A 14,504-nucleotide genomic window follows, 5' to 3' on the forward strand; every position below is an offset into this window, starting at 1 on the left:
CCCCTTGGAGGGGAACCAGTAACAGAGCGAAGTTTCTCCTGGGGCCCCCAAAGCCCCCGGAGAGGCTCTTTGCACTGGGCAGCCCTGGTTTCGGTAGGGCCCCCCCTTCGGTAGCCCCCAATGCATGAGGGGAGCCACATGGAGGGGCTGCAGCCAGCACCGCCACCCCATGCCCAGCACGGGGGGACCCACCAGCACCGCCGGGCTTCAGCCTCACATTTCTTTTGATGTGGCATCTTTTTAATGACAAAGATCTAAGCAAATATTTTCCTCCAGCCGGTCTAATTTTAACACGCAGGCAGGCAATAGCACACCCCCTCCTCCCCCAGTAACATTAACCTCTGTGAAAATTTCCTTTTGTCCCAATTTCTCTTTGTTCCCTGGATCGGCTGTCACGCCGCTCACTGCTGGTGACGGAGCGGTCCCCTCCCGGCACGCCATAAATATCGGCAGAACCACGCGCGCTGCAGTTATGGCAAGAGAGCAAACGAGACAAATGGAGCCGCGCTCCCTGCCTGCAGCCGTGGCCGCGGGGCGGCTCCGGGCATGTGGCTGCATGGCTGTGTCCTGTCCCCATCCCCATCCCCATCCCCGGCAGGGTTGGGGGGAGCAGCACAGAGGCCAAAAATAAGAATTTTGCCCCCCCGGCAAACCAGCTCTCTGCCTCCCGTTAGCGGTTCCCAGCCCACATCCCCGGCCACACTGTGTTTTGGGTGTCCCCCCTGTGCACAGTTAAAGCTGGCGGCTCCGGCACGGGTCATGGCCACGCCATGCTGCCAGATGCCTGGCCACGGGCAGGAGCGGGCAGTGCTACTCCTGCAACCCTGCTGTGGGCTTCCGCTGGGACCAGTCCCACAGCCAGTGATGGCCATGGGCAAGTTTGGGCAGGAACCAGTTTAAAAATGATCCCAGTTCTGCAGGTGGATAAGTGGGAAATAAAGCTACCCCTTCCCGTGCCCTCGCAGCCGTGCAGGGGTCGCAGGCAGCCATGGGCAGGGGTGTGAGCGGGCAGCCGAGCCCCCGCCACCCTCAGCCCCCTCCCCGGCCGGGATAACGGCACGCCATATGTCACCGCTGCGGGACGCGGGGGCCGGGGAGACGCGCCCTCTGCCCAGAGCTATTTGGGATTTAATACTATTATCCTAATGCAACTGGCTCATTGTTCAGGCTGGGAAGCTGCCGCCGGGGCAGAGCAGGGGGGTGGTCGGTCTGGGTTAGGGGAGATCAGCCCCCCAGCCGGAGCGGGGCCACCGGAGAGCCCCCCGCTCTGCCCCGGCACCAGGAACCCTCCCGCCGGGGGGGAAACTCGGTGGCAAACAACTTGCCGCAGATGATGGATGGCAGGGGAGATGCCATCGCTTGCACTGGCCCCCGGGCTGCGGGTCCCAGGATGGGGATGTGGTATCCGACCCCCGGCGCCCATCACCCGGCCCTCGGGGCTGCGAGGGGCGAGCATCCCACGGGTGCACGCGGGGCCGCAGCCCTAATCCCCAGGGATTTGGCCCACGTGCGCCCGCCTCGCCTGGCCACCCTTTGGGTGCGAGGCGGAGGCTGGCACTGGGGCCGGATTAATGGCTCAGCGTAGTTAGCAGGTTATTTATAGGTGCTCCTCCGTGCCCGAAAAATCTGCGGGAGGAAGGAGAGGAGCGGGGGGGCCGGGGTGGTCCCGGCTTTGGGGGGGCCCAGGGGAGGCCACAGCAAAGCAAAGAAACTCCAGAGCACACGTCCAGCGATATCCTGGTTTTACTTTGGGAAAAACACCATCCGGACACACGGCTTGCGGGTTTTGTGTTGGTTTTTTTTTTTTTTTTTTTTTTTTCATTTGTTTTCTCTCATTTTTAAAACAATATAGTGCAGCCAGCACTTCTCACAGTAGAATATAATGGTCAATTTTAGTATAAAAAAAAACATTCTCAGAGATTTGTAAATGCACTTAGTGCTTGAACAGGCCTTTCAGGGATACAGTACCTCTTTTCCGAGCACAATCACCTTGGGTTTCATCGGGGTATTTTTCTTTTTTTTTCCTTTAAACGTCAAAACACTTTGTATTTTGTGGTGCGGAGCCTTTTTGTTAAATGAATAAATCTATTAAACACATAATGACACATAGTGAATAACGGACCATAATGAGCATTTTGGAACTGTTTTTTTTTTAAAAAAAAAAAAAAAAAAAAAAAAAGAGAAAAGGAGGTATGTGAGCGTCCCCGGTACCGTGGTCGCCTCTAACCCAGAACCAAGGTAGAACTGAGAGTAAGGGGGGGGGGGGGGGGGAAGAAACAGCCTGGAAATGTGAGACCCGGGCAGGTTCCCGGTGGTGCCGTGGGGCGGGAGGGAGGCCGGGGGGTCCCGCTGGGCGCCCGGCACGGGGGCACCAAACCTCCTGGTTGAGTGGGAATAGGAGCTGGTGGCCAACGCAGGGCCGGGGCAGAGGAGGAGGAGGAGGATGAGGAGGAAGAGGGGCAGGAGGAGACTCTGTAGCAGCCAACACGTAGATGTACAGCCTAGTCAACTAAAAAAAAAAAAAAAAATTAAAAAAAAAAAAAAATCTGTTCAAGTTTTCAAGTGTTTTTCTTAAATAGCCTCCAGACTGTCCCCAATTATTAGCTTTAATCAAAGCAGTGCAAGTTACGGACTTCAGCTACAGGTCAGGCGTGAGCTCCCTGCGGCCGCCGCGCCAGCCGGCACCGTTTGCCGGTGAGCCTCCTGGCCGGCCGTGGCACAGGGCTCTGCCCCGCGCAGATCCGGCCGGGCGCCCGCAGGCGCGCGGAGCGGAGCCTCCTCTCCCTGGATAGCAGCAACTCGTAGCAATTCCCTGTTCACATTCGTGGAGATAAAATGATTTCTGAGCTATATAGACAAGCGGTCCTTCGTCCTCGGCTTCCAGCGGGTTGCGGGTGTATCCAGTCCGGGGACCCCAGTGAAATGCCAGTGTCCCGGGAGCCCTTTTGGCAGCCGACCCCGTGTCCCCCTCCCCGTCCCCCCGCCCTCGCTGCCACGGTCCGGTACCCGCGTGGTGCCGGAGGGGAGCACGGCTCGTGCCAAAGTCCTCGCCCTGGGTTTGGGAAAAGCAGCATCGGTTCCTTATCTGTAGACGGGCAGGCGGATGTGGGCGTGCTGGTGGTCCAAGAGCCTTGGCACAGACACGGTCTCGTAGCCCTTGCCCAGCATCTGCTCCTTGATACAGGGCGGGTGGATGTCGTTGATGAGATACTCCAGGGACTGGAGGCTGCTGCTGAGGATGGAGGTATTGCAGAGCGTCTTGCTGGGCAGCCCCTCGGCGGGGGGCACCCCCAGCTCACGGGGCCCGGCCCCCAGCTCCGGCGGGTTGTAACAGTCGCTGTTGGGGGTCACCAAGATGCTGTTCCAGGGCGGGGCGAAGTACTGCCCCACCGAGAAGTTGCCGTGCATGCAGTTCAAGGGGGACGAGCTCACCTTCTCGGCCGTGCCGCCCAGGGCGTAGGGGCGCGAGGCGCCCGCGCACGTCTCGGGGGACTTGCTGAGGGCCCCCCCGCCGCCGCTGCCCCCGCTGTACATTCGCAGGTGCTGCTGCTGCTGCTTCTGCTGCCAGACCAGGTAGTCCATGCCCTCGGGGTAGACGCCCGCCTTGGGTCCCAGAGCGGCGGCTGGGTTGGAGCCCAGTGCCAGCTCGGCGCCCTTGCGGCACTCCGGCAGGACGGCGCCGGCGTACGCGGCAGCGCCGGGGAAGGCGCCGTGCTTGGCCGGGCTGGGGTTGGCGGCCACGACGGCCGGGCAGCCCGGCTGGGCGCCCTGCGCCTGGCACTGCTGATTGATCTGGTAGATGATGCTCTGGATGGAGGGCAGGTTGGACGGCGGCAGGGCCAGGCTCCTGCCCGCCAGCGGCAGCACGGAGGCTGCCACCGTCACGTTGGGGGGCACGGGACCCTCCAGCTGCTTCTGGCCGCCGTGGTAGCTCAGCTGCCCGGCGCAGGAGGGACCTTGAGCTAAAGTGCTTGACGCGGGGTAGGGAGCGACGCCGACCTGGGCGGGCGAGAGCTTAGTCCGCTTCCCCTCCGAGTTCTTCACCACGCTTTTGCCAGAGGCTTTGACGATGGCCAGGAGACCCTGGTAGCCGCCGGTGTGCAGGGGGTAGGGGCTGTAGCGCTGCCCCGTGGTGTCGTAGCCATTGACCGTCCGGTTAAGGTGCTTGTGCTGGGGGACCCTGATGTTGGTGGGGAAGATCTTGATGGTCAGCGGGCTGTTGGCCACCTTCTGTGCGTAGGCATCCAGCTCGGCAGGGCTGGGGTAGCGCGGGGAATGCATGGGTGCCGCCGTCTCGCCTGCGGGAACAAAGCGTAGGGTGAATCTGGTGCTGCCGGGAGGAGGGGGACCCGGCGCGCCGGCACCCATCGCCCCCCCCAGCTCCCACCCGCTCCCGGCAGAAACCAGGTCAGGGCACCAACCTGCCCCCTCCTGCTGACGGAGTCACTTCTAAGTGGCCTAAAATAAACTCGGTGTGGAGAATGGAAATGTCACTTTACCCAACGGGGGAATCTTTCTCCGAGATTGGATTTAAACTACATTATACAAGCAATTTCATGGGTGCTTTGCGCTGCTACGAGAACCTCACCAAAAATGGAAAAGCATTGCATTTACCAGCCATAAATCAGCAGTTCCTATAATGAGCACAAAAATGTCACTTTTATGCAATTTTACAGATGAACAAAACTGGTGAAATTAACTGTGGTAACCTACTGGAGTCAGCAAAAGCCACTGCAGAAAAAAAAATTATATATGTATATATTTTTGTTCCTTTCAAACTCTTTCCCGAGCAAGTTTCTGCCATTCTGGTGTGAAAACTCATTTGTCGTACCCATTATACTTTCATTTGGAGTTTATCTTGAGTATCCAATGAGCCACCAACTGTGAAAATGATTAAATCTACAAAATCTATCTAATAGATGGAATAAATTAGGTGTTTAAAATCTCCACACACACACACAGGCGCATGCACACACACGCCGGCATACGGGGGACAACATTTGCTCCCGAGCTCGTCCCAAAACCCCCGGCCCTGCCGGGGGACATCTGCAGCACCCGGGGAATGCTGGACCCGGCGCCTGCCAGGAGCCAGGTTTTGCAGGGGAGAGATGGTCACGTCAGGAGGGTCTGGGGCTGGTAGCCCCCACCGATGAGCCCCAGCCCTCCCAGGGACCCTTCCCCTGCTGCCAGGCAATTTTGGAGGCTGCCAGGCAGCGCAGCCCCATGGTACCCAGGGGAGGGGGACTGCAGGCGCCGAGCATCCCCGCGGGGACCCCGGGGAGCGCTTTGCTCCGGATGCCACCGGGACCAGCGATTCCTGATGCCACCATGCGCTGGGTGGCAAAGTCTCTGCGGAAGAGCTGCGCCATCGGGTGCGTTCAGCACACCTAACGAAGTCGTTAAATTGGTCTGCAACGCCTGTCTCAGTCCTGCTCCAAGCGATGCTCCGGCGCGGTGCCCGCAGCTGCCTGCATGTGAAGGTGTGCCCAGAGGAACCAGGCACGGCGTTAAAACCAGGATTCAGGGGGAGATGGGGGCACTGGCAGCTGCAGGACTCCACGTCACTCCCTGGGCAGCAGCGTGATGTTCGGGGAGACGCAGGAGCAAGGCCGTGGCCGCTCTCCGTCCTCTCCGTCAGAGCGGCGCAGCAGTAATTTAACAGGCAGAATGGCAGAGCGTTCGCCAGCCATTCCTCCCATTAAGCTAATGTTATGGGCTTTTTACAGGTGTCTTAAATAGACATTGTTATTAAAGAGTATATTAAGCCAATTAAAACCAGGGCCTTTGAGTAGGATTTAATGTAGCTGCTGGGAGACAGGAGGCACGGCATCAGCAGCTCCCTACGGCGGGACACGTGCAGGCACGCGGTGTCCCGGGCTGCACTGCCAGCCCCGCTGGGCACGTCCTGGGCATCGACCGTCCAACCTCCGTAAAGCTCCCGAGCCCGGCTGGCACCTGCAGAGCAGCCAGTGAGCAGCACGGGCACACGCGAGTGTGCACGCTGGGTGCTGCTGGGCACGGGCAGCCCACGAGCCGGTGGGCGCAGGGGCTGCGAGCGGGACCCCGTCTGCCCGGCAGCACAGCACGCTGCCCGGCACCACGGCCCACCGGCACCGCGAGCCACGCACATCTGCATTCCCCTTCATGCCGGCACCGCTGTCCTTGGAGGTGGCAGCATCGTGAATACTCAATTAACATGACACTAATTAGCTGGTGACACTTGCAGAATCCCTAATGAGCCCATTCCACGGAAACACTCCTTTCCAAGCAAAATTAATAAAAGAAAAGGGGCCATTGCTGGAGGGAGGGAGGTGGCATCACCCACGGCTCCCAGGCGCGAGTCACCAAAACCCCATCCCCCAGCACCAGGGCTGCGGGTGACGCTTTTGGGACGGCCCCATGCAGCCCCCCTGGAGCTGCCCGCTGCTGTGGGACAGGCAGAGCTGCCCGTCTGGGTGAGCTGAACTTGGCCACGGGCACCCCACCCGGCAGCCCCGGTGCTGGCGCGTGCCCGGGGAGCACCGTAGCCGACCGCGAGCCGGCCCGGGGAGAGCCAGGAGCCGCCTTTGTCGCCTCTTTGCGCCAGCTGGGTTGGATGTGACAAGCCACCTATTCGGTGTGTTGTCACATATCAGGGTGACGCACCGAACCCCCGCCGGGAAAATTACAGAGCGACCGATTTCCCGGCGGCTCCCGGCGCGCTGGCGGCTGCGCGGCTCCACCGCTCCCCCTCTCCGCAGTAATTACTGCTTTCTAACGGGCTGTAATTACTGCGAGATGCAAACTCTCCCAACCACCGCCGTCACCCGTCAGGCGCAGGCAGCCCTGACACCAGCCGCTCGCCGCTGGCTTTGCCCCCCCCCCCCTTAAACTTGAACCATTGGAGCCGTCATGCCGGGGCCGGGTGGGATGCGCCATGGACCCTGGCCAGCGCGGTTTACCTCCGCCGGCTGCCGACACACGGGCAGGCTCAGCCGGGCTCGCCGCCACGAGCGGCCCCGGCTCTCGCCGCCCCTAAACCGAAGCCAGCCGCTGGCAGCGCACCAGCCCGGCGATAGGCACCCATCACAGCTGCTTCTCCCAGAAGATGCTTCACCGGCTTGCGGCCCCCTCCCTTGCTGGCATTCCCACGGGATGCGGCCAGCACACCCCCAGCTCCGGGCTCCCCCTCCCTCCCTGACCTGCTCCATTTTTCCAGCCTGCACTCAATAACAGCTAAATAATTGAATCTGCTCAGCAGCCAAAGATTTGTTTTGAATTTTATTGGAATTTTAAATTGTTTTGTTTCTTCAGTATTTTATTACTGTAAATGGAAAATGCATCGCCCGCAGTAATAATCCGATGGCTTTTTATATTACTCCGAGCTTCTGCTCAAAGCATTATTGGAAAGCCAGGCAGAAACGAGAAGCCATTATAATGGCAGCACAGGCTTATAAGATTACGCCTCCAGCTAAACAACTTTTTACTTTAGCAAATTGGCCACCAAACCTGGTTCGAGACACAGATGTAAATCCCGGACCCCACCGGTGCCACGATCCAGAATAAATCTCGGTTTATGGGTCAGGTGCAGCTGTGTGCCTGCTCCGGTGCCTGGAGCAGCCAGGTCTGTGCAAAATGTCCGACGGGGATGGGGAACCCCAGCATCCCCAGCATCCCCGGCATCCTCTGCATCCCCGATCCCCTGCACCCCCAGCATCCCCCGCATCCCCTGCATCCCCAGCATCCCTGCATCTCCTGCATCCCCAGCATCCCCCGCATCCCCTGCATCCCCCACATCCCCCGCACCGTGCCCGGCTGCAGCGACAGCCTGCAAGGGCCGGGGAAGAAGGAAAGACGGGGAGAAAGGAGGGGAGGGAAGCTAACCAAAGCCATCCTTACAGCGAGGAGAGACCAAGGCTAACCAGAGGCCGCACAGGAGTCGGGCGGCACAAACCCACAACAATCCCCAATTACCCCCGGCCCCGGCCCCATCTCTGCTGGGACACAATGGGCGCCGGCGAAGCCCAGCTGCCGGGCCCCTAATTAACCCTGATTTTAACTGTACACGTTTAAAGGCACTAAAGCAGTTACAAAGTGGAGAACAAGGCAGGGTTAATAGCGCAGACCGAAATTGCAGGCCCGCGGGGCCCAGGCCCCATAGAAATAATAGACCTGTCTGGGCTGCTCAGCTGTCAGTCAGGCGAACAATTCGGCACCCAAGGAGCTCCGTGACGGCACAGGAGCGGCAGCATCGGGGCTCTGGCAATCAGTGTCTGCTCGGTTAAAGCAGTTGTGAGATCAAAAACGGCACCAGAAAAGATGCTTCGCACCAGGAGGATGCTCAGCACTGGGAAGGATGCTCATCATCAGGAAGGATGCTTGGTACAAGGAAGGATATTCATGACTAAGAAGGATGCTTGGTACCAGGAAGGATGCTTGGTACCAGGAAGCGTGCTCGGCACCAGGATGGGTGCTCCACGCTGCTCCCGCAGCCCAGCTGCCCTGGGTGTCCTCCAGTCTGGTGCCGGCAGCAGCATCCCTGGCTCGGCCCCCTCTTCCCTGGAGGAGGGCGAGCTCACACACCAGCAATTTATGGCTTTAATTTTCAGGCCACGATGCTGCAGGAGACACTGCGCTCCCCAGGTGGTTGCCCTGCTCTGGAAGGGGGTGGCGAGCGGGACATTGGGGTGTATGGGGGGGCACGTCCTGGGGATCAGCGCCGGCAGCACCGCAGCCCTGAGCGAGGACTCGGCGAGGACAAGCTGAGCGAGGATGCGGCAGCAGCGCCTGGCACCTAACTGGTTAACAGCCGGCACGAAAGACATGCGCTGCCTGCCACAGACAGGCAAGATGAGCTCCCTCCCTCTCCTCCATTCCTCTGCTCCTCTGTGAGATAAGATGGGACAAACCTTATTTTTACACATCGAAAGCACTAAAATATTTTGCAACAAATGAAAGACGTAATCTCGGCAGTAAATCTTTATAATGCTGCCGAAGGCGAAGCCGTGGCTAGAAACTACCTGGCGCCTCGCTCAGGCCTCGCTTCCCCGCGCCCCCAAAGGAAAATGCTTTTCACCCCTTTTTCAGATGGGAGCAGAGCCACTGCCAGGGCTGCCCCAGCCACCGGAGCTGCCACGGCACAGCCGGGCAAACCGCGGCCACGTCCCGGCTGCTCCAGCACAGAGGGCAACCGGCAGTAGGACACCTCCCTCTCTCGGGGGTAACCCCATGCCGGGGAGGGCCAGATGGCCAGGGCTGCCCAGCGGGACCAGCCCGGTGCTGGGGATCCGGCCTGTCTGTGGCGGGACCTTCGGCGAGGCAGGCTGCTTCCCGCTGCCGGCGCGGCCGAGCTGAAGCCAGCTCCTCCTCTCTGTGCCGTGGCGTGCCGGGCGCCGGCTGGCAGCCCCTCTCCCTCTCCGGGCAGGTCTGTCCCCACAGCGGTGTCCTGTGCCTGGGCAGGGTCGCAGCTCGGCACCGCAGACGGGCTCAGGCATGCCCAGGTGGATTTGCCGGGGATGCTCGGCAGGCTGCAGCGGCCAGTGCCGTGCCCGCCGCTCGGGCAGCCGTTCAGGAGGAACGCTCGAGGGCTGCCGTTTTCTGCTCCAAACCACAACGCGATGCCCCGGCTGCTCTGCCCACCCTGGCTTCACCTGGTCCCATCGCCACGTTCATCCAGGAAGGGGGTCACCTTGCCCTGCCCCGAGCATCCCGCCAGACCTCGCCCTCCCTCCCGGTCCTCGCCCTCCCTCCCGGTCCTGCCCTGCCCCTCTTACTGGAAAGTGGAGGTGTTTCCAGCGCGGAGCTGCTGTTTCGCTCTCGCTCTGCCTCGCCGAGCTGGCGGGGCAAAAGGGCAGCAATTAGGCAGGATTTTTAATTTGCTCAAGGGCAGGAAGGGGTGGGAAGGGGAGCGATGCTGAGAGCGTCGGGCAGAGGCGGGAGGAGATGCTGGGGACCTGCGATGTTGCTCAGTGATCGGCGTGCCAATGGCTGATATTAAAAAATAATAGTGCTGCAGCCTCCAAATGAATTAAACTCTGCAAGAGCTGAGAACTCGTCCCCTGGCTTTGGGACCAGGCTCCCTGTTCCCCTCACAGCAATGGCTTTGAAGCTTCAAAAAGCGTCAAAAATCCCCTTTTTCTCTTCCTGCAATAGTGAGAGCAGATTTTGGAAGAGCTAAACCCTAAATATTTGCAAAACACTTGGAAGAAGCGTAAATATTTGGAAAACACTTGGAAGAAAACAAACAAAACCTGGTGCATTTAACAAATCAATAAAGTCCTTGAAGTTTGGGTCCAAGCCCCAGGTGGCAAAGCCGCCCGGGCAGGAACCGGCTGCGCCCGCCCCGCAGGCAGCAGCTCCGGGCAGGACCCCCGCCAAGGGCAGGGCAAATCTCAGGGCAGATCCCTGGCGGATGCCGCCCTGCCCAGACCCGGGGCGACCCGTGGGCGGGCACGGGGGTGCGCAGCCCCCAACCCCAAGGAGAGTGGCCCCGGGAGCCGGCACAGGTCCCCCGCGTCCCCTGAGCCGTTTTCGGGGTGCAGCGGGGCAGAGGGGGCCGCCGGTGCTGCCCCCCCCGCGCCGCTCGCTCTGCGCCAGGCAGGTTGGGCTGCTGTCACATTGCACCGGCTTTCCCACCCTGCGAAGTGCGGTGGTTTCTATGGTGACGGTGTCCCCAGGATGGGTAGCGCAGAGGCCACCGCGCGCCGTGGCGGATGCGGCGGGGGGCCCACGCACCGGCGCGGTCTCTGGCCCCCCGCGAGCACAGCCCCGGCAGGGACAGCAGCCACCCATGACCGGCACCCTGGGCAGCACCGTGGCTGCCCCCAGAAATGCTGCGTCCCCGCTTGCAGGACCCCCCATTGCAGGACCCCCCGCTCCCCGGCCCCCGGCGTGGAGCCAGGACAAAAGCATCCTCCGGCAGAGCATCCTCGGCACGAGGAGCCGAGACAAACGCGCCCTGGTTTCGGGGGCTTAAATTAAAACCAACTACAGAAATAATAGCGGGAGAAATCCATCTGAATAAACGTAGGTGGCAAACCCCGTGCGGCAGCCGCGCAGGAGCCGTAATCTGCAAAGACAACAAAATTCATGACAAAGCACAAAGGGAAGCGCCGGGCTTCGCCATCCCCAGATATTCATCCGTTAACACGTTCCCTTTTTAGGCTGACATGTCATTTCAGACGGGCCTTTTTTCCTCCCCTTTCTTCTCCCCCTCGACGGCGCGCGGCTCTGCCGAGGCGGCTGCTGAATTGGATCACCTCAGGGCGAGCACTTTATTATCTGCAGTCAAAGCGTCACCACAAATACCCGTCTACACACACACGTGTCACTTCCCATTTGTCTCCTCCACGAGGTATTAGTGCTGCGCGCCGCCGCGCACTGCACCACCGCGTCCACCGGCGCGGCAAAGGCAAATCCGCCGGGCGGGAGGCACACAGGGAGGGCGGCATCGTGGCCATGAGGATGCCATCCCACTGCTGCCCCATTGCCACCCTGGTGCCACCCCAACGCCAACCCCAGCGCCGCCCCGATGCCATCCTGATACTATCCCAACGTCATCCCAGTGCCACCCCGATACTGCCCCGATGCCACCCGTATGACCCCAGATGCCACCCCAACTCCACCATGATGCCACCCCAATACTGCCCCGATGCCACCCGTATGCCACCCAACACTGCCCCAACACAGCCCTGATGCCACCCTGAGGCCACCCCAGTACAACCCCCATGCCACCCCAATACTGCCCCAATGCCACCCCACTGCCACCCCAATGCTGTCCCAATGCCATCCTGATGCCACTCCAGTGCCACCCCAACGCCAACCTGACACTACCCCCGTGCCACCCCAATACTGCCCCAATGCCACCCTTCTGACACCCCGCACTGCCCCGACACAGCCCTGATGCCGCCCCAAAGGCCCCCTGATGCCATCCCACCATGCAGCCACCAAGGGGACGCCGGGACCAGGAGGGACCCCACCGTGGCCAGCAGCCCCGCAGCTCAGCCCAGCCACTCCCCAGCCCCCCCGCTCTGTCATCGACAGTAAATTAGCATTTGATTAATTTTAAGACACAGGCTTTGCACGCCAAGCGCAGCTGCGGGCACCCACGGCACCCTGTCCCCGCCGAGGGGAGCAGGGTGGGCACCCCCGGTGCAGGCTGCAGGGAGCGGGTGCCCTATCCCCGGGTCTGCAGCCCCGCACGGCCCCACCAGTGCCCGGGAATCTGCTCCACGGCCGATGGACTGGGGCGGTCCTGGAAAGTTTGGACACAAACCAAAACTCCCTCGTGTGCCGGGGCGTTACCAGTGAAGCCCACCCAAAGGCCGGGGCTCTGAGCTGGTGGGAGACGGTCCCACCCGGAGAGGCTGCCCTGGCGCCGAGCAGCCCCCCCTCACCCATCCATCTCCCGCCGCACACGTGACCGATCGAAAAGTGTTTTTGCAGCGTTTCCTGGCAGGGAAAGTGCAAGTCAACAGCACATTTTGGGCACGGCAGTTAATTGAACTCCTTTTTATGGCACGTATATAAATACACAGAACCATCATTAACCGATCCCTTCCAGAAACTGAAAATGAAAGAATTAATCTTATTTCACTCATGTGTAACCCCTCATGAAATTAAAATGATATTTTATGGGTGTGTACAAAAGCAGAGCCTTGCTGCAGCTACTTTAATGAAAATGCCCTTGGAATAAGTAGAATTGGGTAACGAGAAGCCATTAAACAGGGCTTTATCCCATATGCAATTAAACAGTTTTATCACTGATGAGAGTCCCCATGGGCGAGTGGGGAGATGTGTGGGTGACCCCGGAGCCGGGTCCCGGTGCTTTGCTGCTCTCTGAGCCCCGGCCATCACATCTCATTAGCGTTTTAATAACCCACCCGCAGCCCTGGGAGGGCTCACGCCACCTCCTAAGAGCCATTTCTTACGCCGTCCCCACGGGGCCGAGGTGCGAGGTCCCACGGGACCCCCGGCACGAGGCCGGTGGGGCTGGGCTCCGGATCCGGCCCCGCCAGAAGGATGCGCACGGGTGAGATGCTCGCACGGCGAAACGTGATGTTAGCAGGGAGGGAGCTCGGGAAGCTCCCCGTAAGTCCCAGCTCCATATAGATCCCACGCCCTTAGGGGAGCACGCGTCCTGCGCCCCCAGCCGCACGCCCAGCCCCAGGCTGACGGCAGAGCAGTGCGGGCTGAAGGAGGGCACATAGAAAGTAACGTTTAATTAAATATAAGCCACCGCTACATTACTGCAGAGAGCAAGAACAGCAAAGAGTTTGGCCGAGCCGAGAGTGGTATTATTTGATTTATAATTTAAATAAAGCTCAGGATTCCTGTAATGCGCACAGAATAAAATCAAAAGGGACCAGGCTGCTGGAGTTAATTGGACGTGATATTTTCCTGAGGATGCTGCTTCTCCGCAGGCTCCTGCTCCTCGTCTGGAGGCGGGCAGACACAGGCAGGGCTGGCAGGGCTCCGGGCACCCTCCTGCTGCCTCCTGCGTCCTCCTCGAGGATGCAATGCCGCCATGCCGGGCCGGTGCCCGCGGTGCAGCCCCGGGATTACCGGTGACGGAAACCGGCCACTGCCATGAGCCAGCAATGGCGAGCACCGCGGCAAAGTCGCCTACGGCATTTAACGGGATGGATTTCGTGGGATGCACCGAGCCCGCTGGGACGCGGCCGCGCTGGCACGTGGGGCACTGAGACGAGGGGACGGTAATTAGCAGGAGAGCCAAGGGGCAGAACTGGGGGGCGAAGGCACCGGGGCCGTCAGCTCCCGGCACGGGCAGGAAAATTAGTCAGCTCACCTTTTACGTGAAATTAATACAAAAATTAATCAGCGGCGCGGGCAGGATAATAGGATTTCACAGTGGTGCTGGGCCAGACGGCCAATGTGCCGAGAGCCAGACTCATTTAATATCGACAGAAACAATGCCAGAGGACAGAAATAAGACCCATAAAGATAATTACTGAGATACTCAGGAGCAAATTAAGTAATCAGAGGCACTTCTAAATTGTGCCTTGTTTTAAGAGAACGCTATCTTGGTCGATTACCTACGCAGGCGTTTAGGAGGCGGCGGGAGGCTCGGCCCCGCACGCCAGCTCACCGGCCCCTCTGCGCCACGCTTACCGCAGGTGCCATAAATAAAGAAGAGAAAATCGTATTCCAAACCAGATGCGTGGCCCTGGACGTCACCTGCAATTTAATTTGCACTAGCAGGAGGCAGAGAGGAGCGAGACATGCTGGATTTGCCCATAATGAGCGGAAACATACGGGCAGCTAAACTTTGATTAAGGTGACCTGGCGGCAGCGAGCACGGCGCGGGGGTCCAGCCAGGGAGCGCGGCCAGCGCCGCACAGCGCCCGCCCTGGGGGAAGCCTCAGAGATCCAGGCGAGCGCGGTCCTGCCCCGAGGGATGGGGTGCGATCAGCCAAAAACCCCGGTGCCCCGGTCCCCCGCGCCTGCCTGGGTCCGGCTTGGGGTCAGAACTCTGCAACCCGCCCTCCCCCCACCGGCGCAGCTCG

The 14,504-nt window shown here is 60.3% G+C and overlaps 1 protein-coding gene across 1 annotated transcript in view; it reads right to left on the minus strand.

The window, feature by feature from the left end:
- Positions 1 to 1,837: 1,837 nt before the first annotated feature.
- Positions 1,838 to 14,504, minus strand: part of FAM222A (family with sequence similarity 222 member A) — a 32,086-nt gene continuing 19,419 nt past the window's right edge. Inside the window, exon 3 of the mRNA XM_075516043.1 lies at positions 1,838 to 4,298. Coding sequence (XP_075372158.1) covers positions 3,082 to 4,298 — 1,217 coding nt within the window. The 3' untranslated portion in view covers positions 1,838 to 3,081. The remainder of the gene's footprint in view (positions 4,299 to 14,504) is intronic.

The sequence above is a fragment of the Mycteria americana genome, chromosome 13, assembly GCF_035582795.1.
Source record: "Mycteria americana isolate JAX WOST 10 ecotype Jacksonville Zoo and Gardens chromosome 13, USCA_MyAme_1.0, whole genome shotgun sequence".
NCBI lineage: Eukaryota > Metazoa > Chordata > Aves > Ciconiiformes > Ciconiidae > Mycteria > Mycteria americana.